The sequence below is a fragment of the Equus caballus genome, chromosome 30, assembly GCF_041296265.1.
Source record: "Equus caballus isolate H_3958 breed thoroughbred chromosome 30, TB-T2T, whole genome shotgun sequence".
Classification (NCBI taxonomy): Eukaryota; Metazoa; Chordata; class Mammalia; order Perissodactyla; family Equidae; genus Equus; species Equus caballus.
In genome coordinates this window covers 13,432,119-13,452,035 of record NC_091713.1, presented here as the reverse complement: position 1 = coordinate 13,452,035, position 19,917 = coordinate 13,432,119, and the positions used below count along the sequence as shown (strand labels likewise).

The 19,917-nt window shown below is 43.9% G+C and overlaps 1 protein-coding gene across 3 annotated transcripts in view; it reads right to left on the bottom strand.

Moving 5' to 3' along the window:
* The window catches only part of KIF26B (kinesin family member 26B), a 441,074-nt gene that overhangs the window by 23,648 nt on the left and 397,509 nt on the right, over positions 1-19,917 (bottom strand). For all 3 annotated transcript variants that reach the window (XM_023632451.2, XM_023632452.2, XM_023632453.2), the window contains one exon: positions 994-1,156. In XM_023632451.2, the coding sequence (XP_023488219.1) occupies positions 994-1,156 (163 nt within the window). The remainder of the gene's footprint in view (positions 1-993; positions 1,157-19,917) is intronic.

Genomic DNA, 19,917 nt, shown 5'->3' with positions numbered 1-19,917 from the left:
TAGTGTGGGTGGCTCTTCCAAGACTGCCCTCCCAGCCAGCCCAACAGCTGGACAGCTGCTGACTTGATACAGGCTCTCCAGGCCGCCCTGCATACGGGCCTCCGCCTGGGGTGTGGCAGGCCAGTGCGCCCCAGCTTTCCACATCCTGGCCTCACAGGTGAAGGATAACCCCTATATGACACACTGGGGAAACAGAGGCTGCCCATGAAAGGAGGTGACCAGCCCAGGCCCTGTCTGACCTCCTAAGGGCTGAGGGGTCACCAGTGTGGCACGCCCAAGCCATGTGTGACACCTTGGGCACAGAAGCACTGGTTGGAAAGACCTGTTTTCAACAGATGCAAAAAGGAGGGGAACAAAAGCCCCACGCATCACCAGCTGGCCCTAGATCAGAGTGACCACAATCACAGATTAATTTCTCAAATATTCTTGTCACCTACCACCTCCTGGCTTTGCCTCTGTGTGAGAAAACAAGCCCAGTGGTTTCTAGCAGACTGTTGGCATCAATCAGAAACCATTGAATTAACATGGCAAACCCAGCAGCCTGAAAATGCTTCCTGGAAATGCAGGGAAGTAGGACCACATGAGCAAGGGGTTAACAACCCTCTTTGGGGTCAACCAGTTGAAGGACAGGGTCCTGATCTACATAGGACCAAAGCAGATGAGAGAAACTGAATATTCCTGTCCCTCTAAAATTTTCCATCTCAAAGAAGCAATCATTTGAACTATCTAGAGTGGACCAGGCGTTCCCTGTGAGGGGTCCAGGCTGGATGAGTGGGGACAGCATCAGCTGTGGGGAGGAGAAGTGCTGTTCTTCTCTATTGGCCCAAAGGTCTTCCTGCCCCGAGGTGGACACGGAGCCACATGTTGGCAGCCACCCTCAACCACGCCCCTGGTGCTGGGCATTAGAAATACTGATTCAGCTCTTTCGGCTTCAGGTCCAGGGCAAGCCTCCGAAAGCTCCTTCATCCAGCGCGCCCCCTGCGAGCTCCTTACCTTTGTTTTCTTTTTCTTCATCCTCAAGACTCTCGCGGCGATCTGGATGGTGGACAGGGTCTCTGCGTAGCTCCCGGCCGCGGCCGAGATGTGAGCGATCATGGTGGTGCGACAGTTCACATTCCCCAGGGACTCCCGCAGCAGCATGGTGAGCTTGCTTTCTCTGCCAACAAAGTGAATTAGGGCTGCATTAGCAGGCCGTGCTTCGCTGGGGCTGTCAGGGTGGGACTTCGGGCCTCTACAGGGCTTTTTCGTTGTGGGCAGTGAGGGTTTTTTTTCCTTTTTTTTTTTTTAATGGCATACTAATTAACATCATTTTCTAGCACAGGGCTATTTGTAGTTGGCAGCTGAGCAAGTGCTTCTAACCCCAAGGATGGAATTCATGCAAAACACCTCCCTTGGCACTGCCGTCCTGGCTGTGATGGGGTATTCCTGTGTGTCTGTGTGTGTGCATGTGACACTGCACATAACGAGACCTGGGAATAGAAACGAGAGGAAGGGATCAAGAGAGTGGCTTTGTGACGGGTGATTCAACATGCAATCTGCCACATGGCCCTTCCCTGCGCATTTCTGTAGTTCTGAGCCATGAGCCTGTACTGAAGATCTAGGTGTTTGTAATACATGCAAAGTTTCTTTTGCAAAAGAGTTGCAACCACTTCATTGCCGTTGTCTGTTAACTCTCACATTTGCACACTAGTAATGAAGGTATTCATATTCCTGATTATAAGTGCAGAACCACAGGCATACGCCCACACACTCACTCAGCAACAGAAAGCAGCACTTTCTAGAAAGACCTCCTCTGGGGACTCTGCAGGTGCTGTGAGGGGTCAGCACCCTGAGTGGTGATAAGGAGGCCCAGGAGTTTACAGACTGTGTTTCTAGACTCTTTAAAAGCTGACCTGGAGGAATGGCTCATGTTTTTCCATTCCCGTACTTGTCCCAACATTCTTCCTGCCTCGCTTTTAAGAGGCTCTGCTGACGTCACCATCAGCATGTGTCCTCTCAACTCCTGCCAAATGTCACTGCGTCTCTGGAGCGGGCCCTGATCCTGGCGGCTGAGGTAGCTGCTTTGTTTCCTGTGCCCCATGCTCCCATCTCTGTGTTGTGTTTATAACACCAGGTGAGAGGTCTGTCCTCACGTCAGTGTCCCCACCAGGCTGTCAGTCAGCCACCCCCTGCAGAGCTCCCTGGAGGGGGACCGTCCAGCTCAGCAGATGTGGTGTGAGACCCAGGCTGCTGTCAGCAGAGAAGAGACCATGGAAAGGGGGAAACCATTTCACACGTGACCTGCATCAGCCCTTCAGGGAGCAAAGGTGGTGGTGTGAGAGCAATTGTTTTTCCTTTCCATCTGGGACCAATTAAGGTGTCAGTTCAGGGACGCCGGGCCCACCATGGCTCGGTTCCAGGGCAATTTAAAAATATTTCAGGGTTTTTCTTCCAGCAAAACAATCAGTGATAGAAGTGATGGAAGGAGAGTGGTATGGACCGGATGTCTATGTCTTTCCCAAATTCATGTCAAAACCTAACGTCCAATGTGATGATATCAGGGGGTGGGGCCTTTGGGAGGTGATTGGGTCATGGGGGTGGAGCCCTTATAAAAGGGACCCCAGAGAGCTCCCTCGCCCCTCCCCCCATGTGAGTTTATATCAGCAAGATGGCGTCTGCGGACCAGGAAGTAGGTCCTCCCCAGACACAGAATCTGCCAGCGCCTTGATCCTGGACTTCCTGGACTGCAGAACGTGAGAAATCAATGTCTGTTGTTTAAGCCCCCCGGTCTGTGATGTTTTGTCACAGCAGCCCAAACTAAGACAGAAAGGTGGGGGCCATGGAAGAGGAGCGAGGCCTGGCTGTAAACATTTAACTCCGTTCAAAATGTATCCAGCAGGGATGTCCCAGATACCACTAGAGCTGGCAACCACACGGGAAGTCAAGTCCCATTTCTGGCAGACGATCTTAGTGGAGACAGTGCACCTGGATGAGTCTTGGGCTTTGTCTTCCACATGGGAAGTGGAAGATAGATGCCACTAGGGTTAAGCTGAGATCACACACAGTCACTTCTTATTATTTGTGGTGGTTACGTTCTATTAAATCTCCACGAACACTGAATTAGTGAATACTGAGCCACTGTCCCCAGGGGAAATAGAGGGTTAGGTTCCTGAGGGCTTCTGGTCACAACGTTTCGTCAGTTGATCAATATATAACCTTGTTTCATGTGTGTTTCAGTTTAAAGACACCTTATTTAATATATTTTTCTTACAAATGAGAATTATATGCACTATTTCGTTATAATAAAATACTAGCTTAGGAGGGTTTAACCTTCTCCTGACCCTGGATAACATGACCATCAATTCTTTGGCTCTCAGCTTCACAATACTGTCCACTACGCTTTTTTTTTTTTTAATCAGTCATCTCGTGAATCCACAAATATAGCCACTTGTCCCTGGCTTCATCATGCATTTTAGACATTACGTTAGCCCTCTCCAGGGCAGCTTGATGTATAGATCAGTGAATTTCTTCCTCCTTTTTCTGGATGTATCATATTGTTGATTCATTAACATTGAACTCACGCCAACAGCACTATATTCACGCCTGAAGGGAGCTCATCTAACACACATTTCCTCCATAAGGCATATCCAGCCTTCTTGCAGGAAGGAACACCAGACAGCACTTCAGCGCTATGCTTGGGGAGCTAAATTTTAAACAGTGAAATCACCAACAAAAAGCATACAAATGCAAAAAATGCGGCACTAAATAGACTGTAAAAAGGACACTCGTTTACAGGAAGAGACGTGAAACAAGAAGGGAGAGCATGGTCCTGTTCAGCTTCAGTGGGAACATGTGCATTGGACCGCTCCAAGTTTTCGCTACTGCGCATGTCTGTGAATGACGAACGTCAGTGAAAGCGCCATGGGTTTTGATTTGGGGGGTTACAAATAAATTTCAGCGAGTAGGCCAATTCACAAAATATGGAATCTGCAGACGATGAGGATTGACTGTACTATGAAGTTCTTAATGGGAAGGCTTGTTAATCAAGTGCACTCTGCTGAAGGCGCACCCCACTTATGTCTCCATGTGACCCCATGGAAGTCCCTATAAGGAGAAAAATACTGAAGACAGAAAAAACGGATATAACATAGCTACATCAAACTGTTTGCCCTGCGTATTTCCACATGATTCCCCATTCATGAGTCAATCACAGGACAAATTTCTTTTTAAGTCCACATTGTTGGAAGAAGCCAGGGCATGTGTGTTGCTTGGCAACCAGCATTTTAGCTCTCCTTATGGAAAGCCAGTAAAACTGCTAGCAAGACTCTTTCGCATGGGCCTTTCTAGACTCCAGAACACATCCTTATGGGAGAGAAAATTGGTGGCTTTGTTTTTTTTCCACCTCATGATGATCCTTTAACTCAGAACAAAGACACTGAGGTTGGGGAGGGAAGGTGAAAGAAGGGCAGGGTCCTGAGGGCTGCAAACTGCACTTTAACTGTGGCTTTGGTGGGAAAATAGAAAAGTTCAAAGAGATGCGAGGGCAGCGGTCAGCGCAAACTCAGTCCGCCCCTCTGCGTCAAGACTGAAGAGAAGAGCCAGGTGCAGAGCTGCCGGCCACCCGAGCCCCACGGCCAGGCTGGCCAGGGATTTAGGAGCTCTGGGGCTATGTGGGTGGGGGCTGGACAGCTTGGGCAGGAGCAGGAGGGGCTGGTGACAGAGCAGAGCTGACTGGGGACTGGGGGAGGACCGTGCCACCCTTTCAAGTAGCCATGTTTTGTTTTGTGTTTTTTCCAGTTTTACTAAAAAATAATCGACACATCACTGTATAATTTTAAGGCACACAGCTTGATGGCTTGGTTTACATATATTGTGAAATGATTACCACAATAGGTTCAGCTAACATCCATCTTCTCAAATAGATACAATGAAAAGAAAAGAAAGAAAAAAGAAAACAATCTCTCCTTGTGATGAGAACTCTTAGGATCTACTCTCTTAACAACTTTCCTATGTAACATACAACAGTGTTAACTGCAGTCACCATGCTGTACGTTACATCCCAGGACTTCCCTATCTTATAACTAGAAGTTCCCACCTTTTGACCCCCTTCCTCCAGTCCCCTCCCCCAACCCTCTGCCTCTGGTAACCACAGGCTGATCTCCTTTTCTATGAGTTTGTTTGTTTTTTTTAGATTCCACATATAAGTGAGATCATACAGTATTTGTCTTTCTCGTCTGACTTATTTGACAGCATAATGCCCTGAAGGTCCATCCATGTTGCCACAGATGGTAGAATTTCCTCATTCTACCATCTACCATCTACCTTATAGTAGCCATGTTTTATCCACACATATTCACCTCTCTCCCACCCCAACCACACACATCTTTTAAAGCGGTTTTTGGAAAAATGTCTTGCTTTTTAAGCAAGTCAGCTTTTTATTAGACATAACAGGAGAACACAAAAAGAACAGGATAATGAACAAATTTTAGTTAATAATAATTTTAAAAGAACATGAAAGACCAATTAGTACTTTCAAACAGGGGCTGACAAACTAGGGCCCACAGGCCAAATCCGGCCCACTGCCTGTTTTTGTTAATAAAGTTTTATTGGAACACAGCCACATCTATTTGTTAACGTATTGTCTCTGGTTGCTTTTGTACCACAACAGTGGAGCTGAGTAGTTGTGACAGAGCCCATATGACCTGCAAAGCCACAAATATTTCCTATCTGGTCCTTTACAGAAGAAGTTTGTTGACCCGTGCTCCAGAGTAATGACACCATGTGGTCTCATATCAGACACAGTGCCAAAGAACCACCAACCAGAGCATGAAGGTGTGTCTTAATTTCCTTCCTATACAGTGATCTCTTTCTGATTGGATGCTTGTTGCCTGTGTTGTCTCTCTCTCCGTTCAGATGTTTCATGGAGAGAGAGCTAAAGTCAGTACCATGGAAACAGGCAGACGGACAAATGCTGGGCTTTAGAAATCACTCGAGCACCAGGAACAGCTATGGGCAACTGCCCAGATCATTTCCTAGTTCATGCAGAAGCAGAGCCTGTCCTTCCAAAGGGCTGCAAGGCAGTTCACACTCATTCACCTCATTAACTCATTCGTGTCTGCTACAGCTCGTTCAAGAAGCATTTGTGAGCACTGACCCTAAGTCAGGCCCCCGTGGGTGCTGAGAAAGTGCGGGAAAGATGGACTAGACCGGGCTCAAGGAGCCAGTGAAGGAGACACACCTGTAAACACACATTGTGACACCATTTGTTGAAGGTAATGACAGAAGAACAAATCTAAAACAGCACATGATCAGGAAAGACCCCCCCCGAGGCTGAGGGGTGTCCCCACTGTCACCATAACATCCTGACTGCTAGAGAACACCCAGACCGCGAAAGTCACAGTATGGCTCTGTCTCCATGGCTGCAATTTTCCTACATGGAAGGTGTCCGAGGAGGTACAAAGAACACTTTATTTGCTTGGGGACCCCCAAACACCCAATGAAACTCTGAATTCCTTTCTGAAAGGACAGTCTGGAATCCACCCTCAGAAGAGGAAACTCTCCCCACCGGTAAGTTGGTACAGGGCTGCTGATGAAATAAGATGTCCAAAGTCACACTCTCATGTTGGCCAGGTATTGGCACAAGAAAAAGGCCATTCCTTTCATGACCAGTGTGAAATATGCTTCTTCTCCCAGAAAGGAGGTGAAGAACTCTGGTGGCAGAAAGAAGGGCATCTGCTGACCATGTTCTTCTGAAGGAGAAGAAAGTGATGAGCTCTGAATGGGCAACCCAACTACAGCAGCAGGGGCGGCCCTTCTTCCAAGTCCTGCTTCTGGGGAGAGAGCTGTGGATGTCCAATTATAATGGGCATGGCTCTACTTGCAAAAATGTGCTGCCTTCAATACAAACACAATAAGGGCACGAAAAAAGCAAGATGAGGCTGCACCGCTTCATTTATGTCAATTATTAAGAAAATGTTGAAAGAAAGGAGCTTAGTTAATCCAGAAAACTGATTAAGCTCCAGAATAATTTACAAGAGAAAGATTCCCGTGGGCAGCAAGAACCAAAGCAGACATATAAATCATCAACGTGCACACACATGCGCCAACCCCAGCACGCACACAGGAATGCTGTTTTCTAGCAAAGGGAGACAGTGTGTGTTTCTTCTTTTAAGTAATACACCATCAGTATTCAAACCACACATACAGAATTCTTATAGGTGTCAGCTATTCAGAGAGAGATAACAACTAATATTTAAATGCCAACAAAATATTGGTATACCTTACATTCTTAAGGATGTCACCCTGGAACTACATTGCATTCAGAAATTGTCCCATCTTCTACCCACTGTACCTGTAAATGCCAAAGTATGTTGTATGGCCCCAAACAGAGAGCCTGTGATGCTGGGCAGGAGTTGCCAGGTATCAAGCCAGCACCAAGGGTTCTGAGCTCCCTGCCCTAGCCCCCAAGCCCCAGGCCCCTGCATCCACCACTGAACACCAGGAGGAGAGAGGAGAGTGAAAAGGGAGAAGGAACGCAAAAGAAAAGAAGACAAGAGAAAGAATAAAATCATGAACTTGGCCTAGTTTTTGGCTACTCCACTGGTACCCTACACCATCTCTCCCACTGTCCTATTCGCATCCTAGCGGTTTGCGAAGATCCTTTTCTACTGTTGACTGAAGGGTCACCAGCGACATCCTGAGGTCAGCCCAAGATATCAGGAAGCAGGGTTCTGAGACAGCAGCATCCAAGGTTCAATGCTTCTCGCCAAGGTGGGCAGCATTTGTGCAGCTGTTTATCCCTCATTAGAAAGACAGTTGTGTAGAGGACAAATTGAGTCACCAGTCCCACTGGGTGACAGCAATTCTTGTGCCTCTGTCTGTCTTCCAGGTCCCAAGAAAGTGCCTTTATTTGTGACACTGTTGAGTTGGGACAGAATGAAATACATACGTCCACAGTGGAGAAAATCATTTCCCTTGAGTTTACTTATTTGTAAGGGACTTGATGATCCCCTGTTCGTGATTGCTTCTTGGATGCCATACCCTTGGGAGAAGACTTTATATGCCTTCCCCCTGGGGAAGCCATTTGAGATGCAGGAGTGGTCTTTTCTCAGCGAAGTACCCCTCAAGGAGGCCAACATTTTAGGGCATGAGTTACTTGGTTTCTGGTACTAGAGAAGTACCAAAAACTTGCCACAGGCCAAGCTATTCTAATGGCATTTGTAAAAGGAACTACATGAAAGTGCTTGCTGCTCAGTTCAGATATTACTCCATTTGTACCACAGATGGCGGAGGCAGGTCTCTTCCATGGGATGCTGGGAAGGAGAGTGCCTCATATGGCAAGCTCAACAGAAACACAGTTCTCAGGTCTCCCAGTGAGAGTGGCTCTGGCTTGTATAATAAGGCATTGGCAAAAAGAGTGCCCTGTGTCCAGCATACGTGTTAGCAGTGTGGGAGGTGATGAGCGCTCTCATCAGGGGAGAGCTTAGAAGAGGATCCTGCAAGGAACCACCACTCCCAGCTGAAGAACCGGCCTTTGTGATCCAACAATATGCCACCTGGTATGCGTTCATGCCTTGCTTAACGTAAGACCACCTGTTGGTGGAGAGCCTGAAACTAACCACTATGAGTAGACAAGGTTAATCTAATTGTGCTCTCATAGAGCTCTTTATTAAACCCTGTGGAACCCTGAGGCACAAGGAGTACCATGTTAGGATGCCTCTGACGCAGGGTAATATGCAGGAGAGATGCATTCTTCCCCACGCCATCCTGGCATCTAGGGCTGGCACCATGGTGGCTCTAGAACTCTGGTGGCAGTGCCCCGTGAGATGCAGGAGAAAAGAGATGGTGGCCAGCATGGGCCTGCTATTCTAGGCAAGCGGTAGTTGTCCTCAGCAGGACGAGGCCCGTGATGGGCATTCATGAGAGCTCCCGGAGGGACCTCGCATAGTATGTGGATGGGAAGACAGTTTACACAAGCCAGAGGTTTTGAGTGGAAGGTATGGGTTGGGGCCAATGAAATCTGAGTTATGACTTTAATCGTTTACCACTGAACACACAGGAAGATGCAGCCTAAGGAAATCTGGACTGCATGAATCCATTTGATCCTGGATATCAGTGTTTCGTTTATCTGAATAAGATAAAATTCACATTAATTTATCCTACTTCACGAGAAACACCAGCTGTAAACTGTGAATAGTCTCAATGGAACATTTTACAAGAACTATATGATGTAACTTGAATTTATAGCCAACAGAAGATTTCAAGTTAAAATCCTAACTACTCTGCTTGGATTTCATTTAACAAGACACACTTGCAATGACTCAAGTGGTTATAAAACACGGATTCACTTATACAAATTAAATGTGTTCCATGAAGCCATTTTTTACATTATTCATTTGCTTAACAGCTCATTCCTTCTTAGCTAGAGCAAGGCTGTTGACTACTCAGAATTAGTAGAATCTGAATCACTCTAGATATTCTAAAGCTAAGTTCTGCTTGGGGAAATGTATATGCCTTTGAAGACTGTAGCACCCAGGTAGGCATAAGACATTTCAAAGGTAATTCGTCTAATACGAATCACACTATACAAAGTCCACTGATTCCAGGATACAATTCTTAGTCAAGGTTGAAAAGTAGGTAAAACTTCCAGTTATAGAATAAGTCCTGTGGGTGCAATGGACAGCATGGTGACCATAGTTAACAATACTCTCGTGCATATTTGAAAGTTTCTAAGAGAGTAGATCTTAAAAGTTCTCACACAAGAGAGAAAAGTATTTTGAAACTGTGATGGCGATAGATGTTAACTAGACTTACTGTGGTGATCATTTTGCCAACACATACAAATATCAAATCATGATGTTGTACACCTGAAACTAGTATAAAGTTATATGTCGATTATACCTCAATAAAAAATGCTTAATTGAGAATGAAAAAAAAGAAAAATATTTTTAATTCATCTTTTTTTCTTTCCTTTTTTTTTTTTGCTGAGGAAGGTTGGCCCTGAGCTAACACCTGTGGCCAATCTTCCCCCTTTTGCTTGAGGAAGAGTGGCCCTGAGCTAATGTCTGTGCCAATCTTTCTCTATTTTGTAGGTGGGATACCTCCACAGCATGGCTTGTTGAGTGCTGTGTAGGTCTGCACCCAAGATCTGAACCTGCAAACCCCGGGCTGCTGAAGTGGAGTGCATGAACTTAATCACTATGCCACCAGGCTGGCCCTAGAAAAATATTTTTTAAACCACAGAGTATTAGAGTCAAAAGGCTTCTTAGGGGTCATTGCATTTCCTATTAAAAGAACTGCCACCGTAACAGGTGAGTTGCTTTCTGCCAGAATATTTTTAATGACTGAGAACTCACCATCTCCCAAGGCAGCCTGTGTAATATTTTTGCATAGACTCAGTTATTAGAAAGCTCTTTCTTATATTGAACTTAAATCTTCTTTACATTTCTAACCCATGGGGGCTCATTCTGTTTTCTAGGGGCACCCAGGGTAAGAATAATCCTTTTGCACACACTGGCCCTTTGCATTTTAAAAGACATTTATCTGTCCTCCTTAAATGTTTTCTTGCTTAGGAATATGCCATGTTGTTTCTATTGCTCTTCAAATATCTGCTTGGTCATCCAAGCTCACTCTAAGCCCCCATCCACCTACCACATAATGTAGCACTTCCTTTCTGCTCAGATTTGTCTCGACTCTTGTGTAGTAAAGAATATGGCCTAGCTCAAAGAGAGGCCTAACCTTTGCCCTCAGCTTTTGGGAGCTAATCTGTGTTGTACCTGTTAGGAGTGTCTTTGTTTAGGGTGGAGACTGGTTACACACCAGATCTTAGGGCCACACCTGATGGTCTTAGGGTGGGGGCTGGCCACACCAGAAAGACCAACGGTGTGATTTGGGGCAGAGGCTTTGGGTCATGCTGTATCAGTCAACCTGGAGACCAAGTTCAACCAGGTGGGAAATCAATCAATCCATTATGCCTATTTAATGAAGCCCCAATAACATCTCTGCACTGAAGCTCCGCGTCGGTCCCTGGTTGGCAACGCTCAGTGCATGTTGTCACACACGGACGCAGGGAGGGGAACACATTCTGACTCCACAGGAGGGGAAAATGGAAGCTTTGTGTTGGAACCTCCTTGAGTCTACCCTCTGCATCCCTTCTTTTGGCCGACTTTAATCGGTATCCTTTCTCTGTAATAAACTGGAGCTGTGAGTCCTGCCAGGAAACTAACAAACCGGAGGGTGGTTTTGGGGGGAATACTCCTAACTTGCAGTTGGTGCTGGAAGTGAGAGTAGTCTTGTGTGGACTCTTCCCTCTGATTCTGTAGTTGGACTCTAATTCCTTGCAGCTGGTGTCAGAAATCCCGAGCAGATGTGTCAGTCAGAGGCCTGTGCCCTCAAACCTCACAGTTTGGTTAATTCCAGGTAGCTCTTTTCCACAAGATCCTAAGAACCTTGAGGGCAGGAGCTGTGCTTTTATTTTGATCTTCCTTTGTCTTTTGACCTTTCTTATAGCAACTTGGATAATGTTTGGTTTATGATTTACTAGCTCTAAGACAGAAGGGAAAAGATCCTATATTTATTTTTACTTAGTTTAGCATAATCAGGAGCTAGGAATGTCATCACTTTGATGAAAAACAAAACAGAAAAACAAAAACAAAAACTTAGAAGGCAAATTAGTAGACCTTACAGACAAATAGAAAATAATAGGTCCACGGGTTTCCCCTGAATTAATAGACTGCCAAAAATTGCATATGCTAATGAAGCTTGAGATGCTAGAAAGGGGCGCCTAAAGATTCGATAAGAAGACCCCGTACACGTACTGAACATGCAGACTCATCGGTCATAGCTGCACCCTCGCTATTTGATCCACCTGCAGGGCCGGACTAGGAGTGAGAATAATGTTTACATTGTTACTGCAGTTTAGAATATAAATACTGCTCTGACATTTTTCACATTATCTGAAGTTTCACTTCCTTTTTAAAATCTATTTGGCCCCAGCCATTATCATTAATAATTGGTGCTTTGCAGTAGAACTTTCTATAGCCCTGTCACTTTTTATAGAGCCTTTGCAGAGGCTTATGATGGCTTTACTGGGGAGGGATAAGGAAACATCTCAATTATGTTGCATTATAACCATTACACATCTTTTCAGTAAAGATGAGCTCATTGTCCTATTTAGAAACTTTGCAATTCTTCAACTTCAAATCATCCTCAGGTTTAGGAGCATGTGTTAATCCCAATGCCAGAGATCTCTGCAGTGATCCAAAAGGGAGTCAGGCACTGACAGGTGATAGAGATGAAGTCAAGAGTCATTTTGTCGGGGCCGACCATGTGGCCGAGTGGTTAAGTTCACGTTCTCCGCTTTGGTGGCCCGGGGTTTCACCACTTCAGATCCTGGGTGCGGACATGGCACTGCTCATCAGGCCATGCTGAGGCGGTGTCCCACATAGCACAACCAGAAGGACCTACAACTGGAATATACAACTATGTATTGGGGTCTTTGGGGAGAAGATGAAAGAAAGAGAAACAAAGATTGGCAACAGATGTTAGTTCAGGGCCAATCTTAGGAAAAGAAAAAAAAAGAGATGTTGTCATGGTAACCCAGAGCCTCTCCCCCGATTTCTGTTCACCCTGTCCTTCTCTTTGATGTCAAAGAATTTTTAAAGAATTCTCAAGAAGAAAGGAAATGAGGGTTATAAGTGGAATTCTTTTTTTTCCGCGAAAGATTGGCACCTGAGCTAATATCTGTTGCCAGTCTTTTTTTTTTCTCCCCAAAGCCCCCCAGTACATAGTTGTACATTCGAGTGATACATCCTTCTGGTTGTGGCACGTGGGATGCTGCCTCAGCATGGCCTAATGAGCGCTGCCACATCTGTGCCCAGGATCCAAACTGGTGAAACCCTGGGCCGCTGAAGTGGAGTGTGTGAACTCAACCAGTGGGCCACAGTGCCAGCCCCTGGAATTCTTGATATAAGGAAATCCTATTCTTTCCTAGTGCCTTCTCTCAAATCTGTCCCACTGCCTTCCCACCATACCATCCTCCAACCTCTTGTGTCACCTTAGTGATAAACTTACATGTTTTAGAACATTCCTATGCTTTTCCATGAGTTTTAATGTTTGTTTCAGGAAAGAAACATAAATGAAGCTTATGTTGGATGTGGCATTTTTATGGTGCCTCTTTCTATAGCTCAGTCTGTGATCGTCCTTTGTGGTTGACATTAAAACTGTGTAGAATCTGGGCTTTGAAAATCTGCAAGTGTATTTAGAATTCTTTCAAAAGAAATATGTTTACCAAAAAAAAAGCAGGGAAACATCTGGAAGGGTCTCATCTACTGTTTCCCCTACTCTCTAAACCAAACTGTAATAGAGCAACGTGGTTACTGGGTGAATTACAGGGCTTTTATTTTCCAGCTCTGGAAACCCAGGTGAATTGCACTTCCGCCACATTCCTCAGAAAGGCTAAAAAGAGGTTAAATAGCAGTCTAGACTTGATGATTACATCAGACTATAATTATGACTATTTCCAGTCTCCAGAGTTCAATCTATCAATTCCATGCTTTCTCTCTATCAAAATAAAATAAACAGAGAAAATGCAAATATGAGCCCTGAGTAGTCATTTCATTGCATTCACTTGACTGTGTTCTGATCTTGTGCCCACAAAGGACAGGGAAGTCTAATCTCCCTCTGCTCGATCACACTGCATATCAGTGGGCACCCCTTGTGTTGTCAGATAACCTTCCAAGAGAGATGACATAAGCTGGCTCATTCTGCAAGGCCAGTGGTACAGAATCTCACCTGTCAGGAAGGATTTGGACCAGTTCTTGGGAGGATGGATTAGACGATTAAATGTATTCCTTCCTGTGATCTCAAGCTTCTATCTCTCCCTGTGCAATGGTTGTTCTTTGAAGTCAGCAGCATGGAGCTTAAAACAGGATTCTGATTATCAAGGTCAGGATGAGCCATTCGTGCCCTCTCCTTCCACTCCGGCCCCCTGCTCCTAACCAGTGGCTGTTCTAAGACTCACTTGGAGATACTGAAAGTGGTTCTAAGAGGAAGGGTGAAGCACCATTGCCATAAAGTCCATTATTCACTGAGATGGGGGCTCTCAGGTGCTGGCCCAATGGGCTGCTGACCAGCATGGCCATAGTTCTGATCCACTGTTGCTTCCTTGACTGACAGTCTGGGAGGCCTCTTCCTTACCGTGTAAAGGGTGACAGCAAGATGATTTGGTGGCTTTGGAGCTGGAGCTGAGCAGCCCAGTGAGGAGGAGGCTACAGAACATCCTAAGAGGGCTCCCCACACCATGGACTCTGGCTGTACTACTCTACTCACGACTGCTTGAGCAAGTGTGGACCCTCATGCCTCTCCTGCATCTGTGTTCGTCCCAGGTTTTCAGCCCAGAATGCCCTTTCCTTTAATCTCTGTCTACGGAAATTCTCCCATGTCCCACTCAAGCCACTAACCCACTAATTATTCAGAAAAAAAAAAGGAGAAGTCTAACAGTGCTAGCAACTCCCAGGGACTTGTATCCGTTGAAATCACCTGCCTTTCCTTTCCTTTTCCTGTTTTTAATGTGGTAAAATACACATAACATAAAACTTACTATTTTAACCATTTTTAAGTCTATGGTTCAGTTGAACAATATTCCATTGTATGGCTAGACCACATTTTGTTTTCCACTCATTTACTGATGGACACTTGCACTGTTTTCACCTGTTGGCTACTGTGATGCTGTACAAGTATGTGTTCAAGCTGCTGCTTTCAGTTCTTTTGAGTATATACCTAGGAGTGGAATTGTTGGATAATATGGCAATTCTGTGTTTAACACTTTAAGGAACTGCCAAATATTTTACACAGCAGCTGTACTATTTTACATTCTCACTAGCAATGTGAAAGGGTTCCAATTTCTTCACATCCTTGCCAATACTTTTTTTTGGTAATACCCTTCCTAACAGATTTGAAGGGGTATCTCATTGTGGTTTTATTTGCACTTCTCTAAGGACTAATGACGTAGAACACCTTTTTGTATACTTATTGGCCATTTGTATATCTTCTGTGGAGAAATGTCTATTCAAGTTCTTTGCTCATTTTTGAATTGAATTGAATTTTTGTTGCTGTTGAATTGTAGGAGCTCTTTATATATTCTGGATATTAATCCTATATTAGATATATGATTTGCAAATATTTTATTCCATTCTGCGGGTTGTTTTTCAATCTCTTGATAGTGTCCTTTGATGCACAAAAGTGCCATTTCATTTTTTAGCAAGACTCTATCAGTCTTAGATTAAACTGACATTTTTTGGCATCTGTGGTTCAAAAGCCTTCCAATATTTGTTTTTCCTGTGATAAGTCTGCCAATAAGAGTGACCAAAGATTGCCTATCGTATTTTGTGCTGAAAATACTTGTCCAATATGGTCCTTGTTACTTGCAGACCACTAACCAGTCACCACCTGGGGAAAACTTGGAAGACTCTTGTTAAGCACATGTGCCATGGACTGCTCAGGGGTACTTTTCTTTTGAAATCAAGTATAACCAACTGTAAGTAGGGTGATGAGGGCAACTCTGTTAGAATGCCTTCTGGGTATCATGTGTTGTTTAGAAAAACATGATCCCACAGTCTTCACAAAATGTACCAACTGGATTGGTTCTTGGCACAAAGACCAGTGCTTAGCAATTGGAAGGAATTAAAAGGAAATTAAGTTTAAGAATGGTTTCCATTACTGGTGCAAGTCTGAGAAAAGATGTTACACAGAGGCCACAATTCATACAGTTAATAACTTAAGAGAGAGTCCATAACAGTTTAAGGGGGAATGACATGAAGGAATTATATATTTCTTGAAAAAAAAATTAAGAAAGTTTAGAGTTTTCCAGTGATTGTTTGAAAAAAGATAGGCTATTGTTACACAGTTTTTGCACGTTTTAAGTTGAGAAGTTCGATCACAAAGAGCTATTCATTTTTACATGGGATAAATGTGGTTTGAGTTCACACTCTAATCACCGTTATCCCTGCAAGATCCTGAACGGGGCAGTTTCTGGAAGTCCGGCCCGTGCAAGAGGCTTGCAAATCAGGAATGAATCACATCTTCCTTATGCCACTGCTTTGGTGCCCTCCCCTCCCTTTTCAAAAGTTTTCAAAACATCTCAGGGCTTTTCTAAAGTGCCAGGAAAGGCTTTCAGTGGGTTAGATGGCTGGCCCAAGGACCACTAACGAGGCTTCCTTCTTGGAGAACTGCAAACCTCAGGCAGAGATCACTTCTTTCCCTTCTATGCTTCCAGGACCTAACACAGCGTCCAGCACAGAGCTGCCTTTCTACATATATTTACATAAATATCTAATGGGTTCATCTCCATCAAAAGAACTCTCCCCCCCAGTTTCCTAACCCCTTAACTTCTAAAGCATTCCCTTTTCTTTTTCTCATAGGAGCCTTGGTCAGAATAAAACCAAGGCAGATGCCATGGCCAGGGGCTAGAACGAGTGCCGAGTATAAGGCTCACGGTCTCACCTATGCTGTGGCAGAGTCTCTTCCAGCCTCCCAAAGTGTTCTAGAGGACAAGCCATGGCCTACTGGGGTGTGCAGAGCTCACAGTCTGCAAGGAGTGATCGCAGGAGAGACCTTTCCGCCCAGGTTCCTGTTAGGCCCCCTTGAGGAATGTGTGCAACACCGTTCCCCAAAGAGGTGCACTCAGAACCACCAATATGCCCTCCATTTGAGTCAAGACTCTAGCCAAGTCAAGTCAGGTCAGTCTGTCAACTGCATCTGTGTTACAACCCCAGGGCTCTCCTTAGATTGATACTGCCCAGCACAAGGTTCTCAAGAGCAAAAACGTTGGGTCTCAGCAGGGTGTATGGGTCAAAACGGCTGATGAAGCCAGTTTGTAGAGGCAAGTTTAATACCTTTGGCATGTAGAAAAGATGTTCCAAAATGGCAACAAGCAGTCATCTGCTTGCGGTTAAGTCTCAGTGGAGGAAGCAGCCCTCTACGTGGTGGATTTTGGAGGGTCTTGTTACGAAGCCTGAACGGCCCCATCCTCATTCCCTTGCACTAACACAGAGAAAGTCTTATTCAAGCAAACGCGCTATCTGGGGGGAGTTCACCCAACAAGCATGTACTAAGAACCTCAACTGTAGGCAGGCCCTCTGCGAGCCCTGGAACTGCAAATGCAGATGAGACAGGGGCCCTGCTCTGCAGGGCTTTAAGGTGGCTGAGGTCCTGGTTTGCCCAGAAAAGTCTCAGTTGAGGCCTATCATCCTGCATCCCGTCTGGTTTATTTGGTAGTGGATTTTTCATTTTTTCAAACAAAGTATTACTACTAAGACTTTAAAAAAAGAGATGGGAAGGGTTGGGCAGACCGTCACTCTCTACTTCCATGGTTTCATCTAGTAACATATGCAATATATGCAGAGGACAGAGCTCACGCTTTTAGACATAATGTCCCTACTACATGGAGACACTTGTGCTGAAATGCACTTGCCAGTGGTTATTGCACACACCTCATTCCTAACTGTGCTCAAACACAGTTCTACTTCCACCCAGGGAAATACATGGTGTAGTTGTCAAAATTTGCAAAATTTACTTATATAGAGTTAGAGTAACTGAATTACAAATATTTTGTGATGAAGCTTATGTTAAATAAAAAACTATTTCCTCAGGACAGTGAGCTGTTCTTTCTCTGCTGCCCGTCATCAGTTGGATTAGAAAAATGTTTGTTTGAAACTTTAAAAGAACTAGCTTAAATGATGTAAACTTGCTGACATTAGACAGGTTTTAACTTCAAAACATAACTTATGAATCTACCTAGCTGTTCTACAAGAAAGTATTGGAGTTTTGGAAATAGGTCTTCTAAATTTTGATTGCACTTTATTCAAAATAAGGGGTAAGTCCGTAGTCAAGTGTTCAACAAATGAAACACAAAACCTCAGTCTCTGAAGCTTGTACTGAATTGCAATTATTAAGTAAAACAAAACTTGCAAAGAGGGAGGACCCTGAAATATATTTCTGCAGAAGCAAAGAAGGAACTAAGTGAATATTAGATGACAAGAGCTCAAACAGTATAAAAGGTTAAATTCTGAAATTCTAGGTTTTTTTTTTTTTTTTTTTAGGAGGATTAGCCCTGAGCTAACTACTGCCAATCCTCCTCTTTTTGCTGAGGAAGACCGGCCCTGAGCTAACATCCATGCCCATCTTCCTCTACTTTACACGTGGGACGCCTATCTCAGCATGGCATTTGCCAAGTGGTGCCATGTCTGCACCCGGGATCCTAACTGGCGAACCCGGGGCCACAGAGAAGTGGAACGTGCACACTTAACCGCTGCACCACTGGGCCGGCCCCCTGAAATTCTGTAATTGTTATCTGGAAATTAACTTGGGGGAAGATCTTCTGAAACTTTAACACACAAAATTCTTACTGCATTGAGAAACTCATTCCACCAAAATGAAGTTCGAGTTGTTGTGGTGCACACAAATTCATAGTTATTTTCAACCAGACTATGATATTCTACCAAGAGAAATAGAAGCTGTAGTTATTGAAATGTACAAATAGTTTTATATGTTAACACACATGGACACACGTGTACATAAAATATATAGGTAGAGGTTAGGTAACTGAAGAAGAAAAATGCTGTGGCTGTAAGATAGCTTAGAAAAAAATGCAGTCTTAACAAAAATACCATTGACAAAGATATTAGACACAGACATATTCAAGATGGTTAAAATATGTGAAGATGTAGCAAGAATAATTATTCTGCTTATTTTATTTTAATATTCAGATGTTTAGATAAAAAATAAAGAAATTTCTAATTCTTTTTTTTTTTTTTTTTTTTGGTGAGGAAGATTTGGCATGAACTAACATCTGTGCCAATCTTCCTCTATTTCGTATGTGGGATGCCTCCACAGCATGGCTGATGAGTGGAGTAGGTCCACATCTGAGAGCCAAACCTGTGAACCTGGGCTGCCGAAGTGGAGTGCATGGTTAAAACCACTTGGTTGGGGGCCAGCCCCCAAATTTTTAATTTTTTACTTTGCTGTACATTATTTTTTTCTAAGAAAATGTTTTTGAAAGTGTCTATTGAATAGAACTATTTTAAAGTTTCACCAATATAAATGGCTTTGTCAGAAAATATTTCAGAAAACTAATTAAGCACCCCTTTTCATTCCCAAAAGTGTCCCACTTTGGATAGTAAGTTATTGATTCTCTTACTTATAATTTAGAACAGTGAGAGATCTATAAAGAAAAGCACAGAAAAGCAGCAAAAGATCAATATGGTAGTCTAGTTACCTAAAAAGACCTTCTTATCAAGTACAATTAAACATTGTGGATAAGATATTTTCACAAATCTTATTAAATGCATCGCTGACCTTGTAAAAGAGAAGGGAATTTTTAGGCCAAAAAACAAGTTGAGAACTCAAGAGAAGTAAGCAGAACACTGACGCTTACTTTTACCCTGAAGACATTTGCCAAACCAGGTAATATTCAGCTTAGTTTATATGGCCTCAAAAGGCATGGAAAATTATTCCAGGGATGCAAGGATGGTTCAACATCTGCAAATCAATCAACATGATATGTTGTATTAACAAAATGAAGGATAAAAATAATATGACTATCTCGACAGATACAGAAAAGCATTTGACAAAATTCAACATCCATTTATGATAAAAACTCTCAACAAAGTGGGTATAGAAGGAACATACCTCAACATAATAAAGGCCATGTATAACAAGCCCACAGCTAACATCATACTTAACAGTGAAAAGCTGAAAGCTTTTTCTCTAAGATTAGGAACAAGACAAGGACGCTTATTCTTGCCACTTTTATTCAACATAGTATTGGAAGTCTTAGTCACAGCAATTAGGCAAGAAAAAGAAATAAAAGTCATCCAAATTAGAAAGGAAGAAGTGAAACTGTCACTATTTGCATACGATGTGATGTATATAGAAAACTCT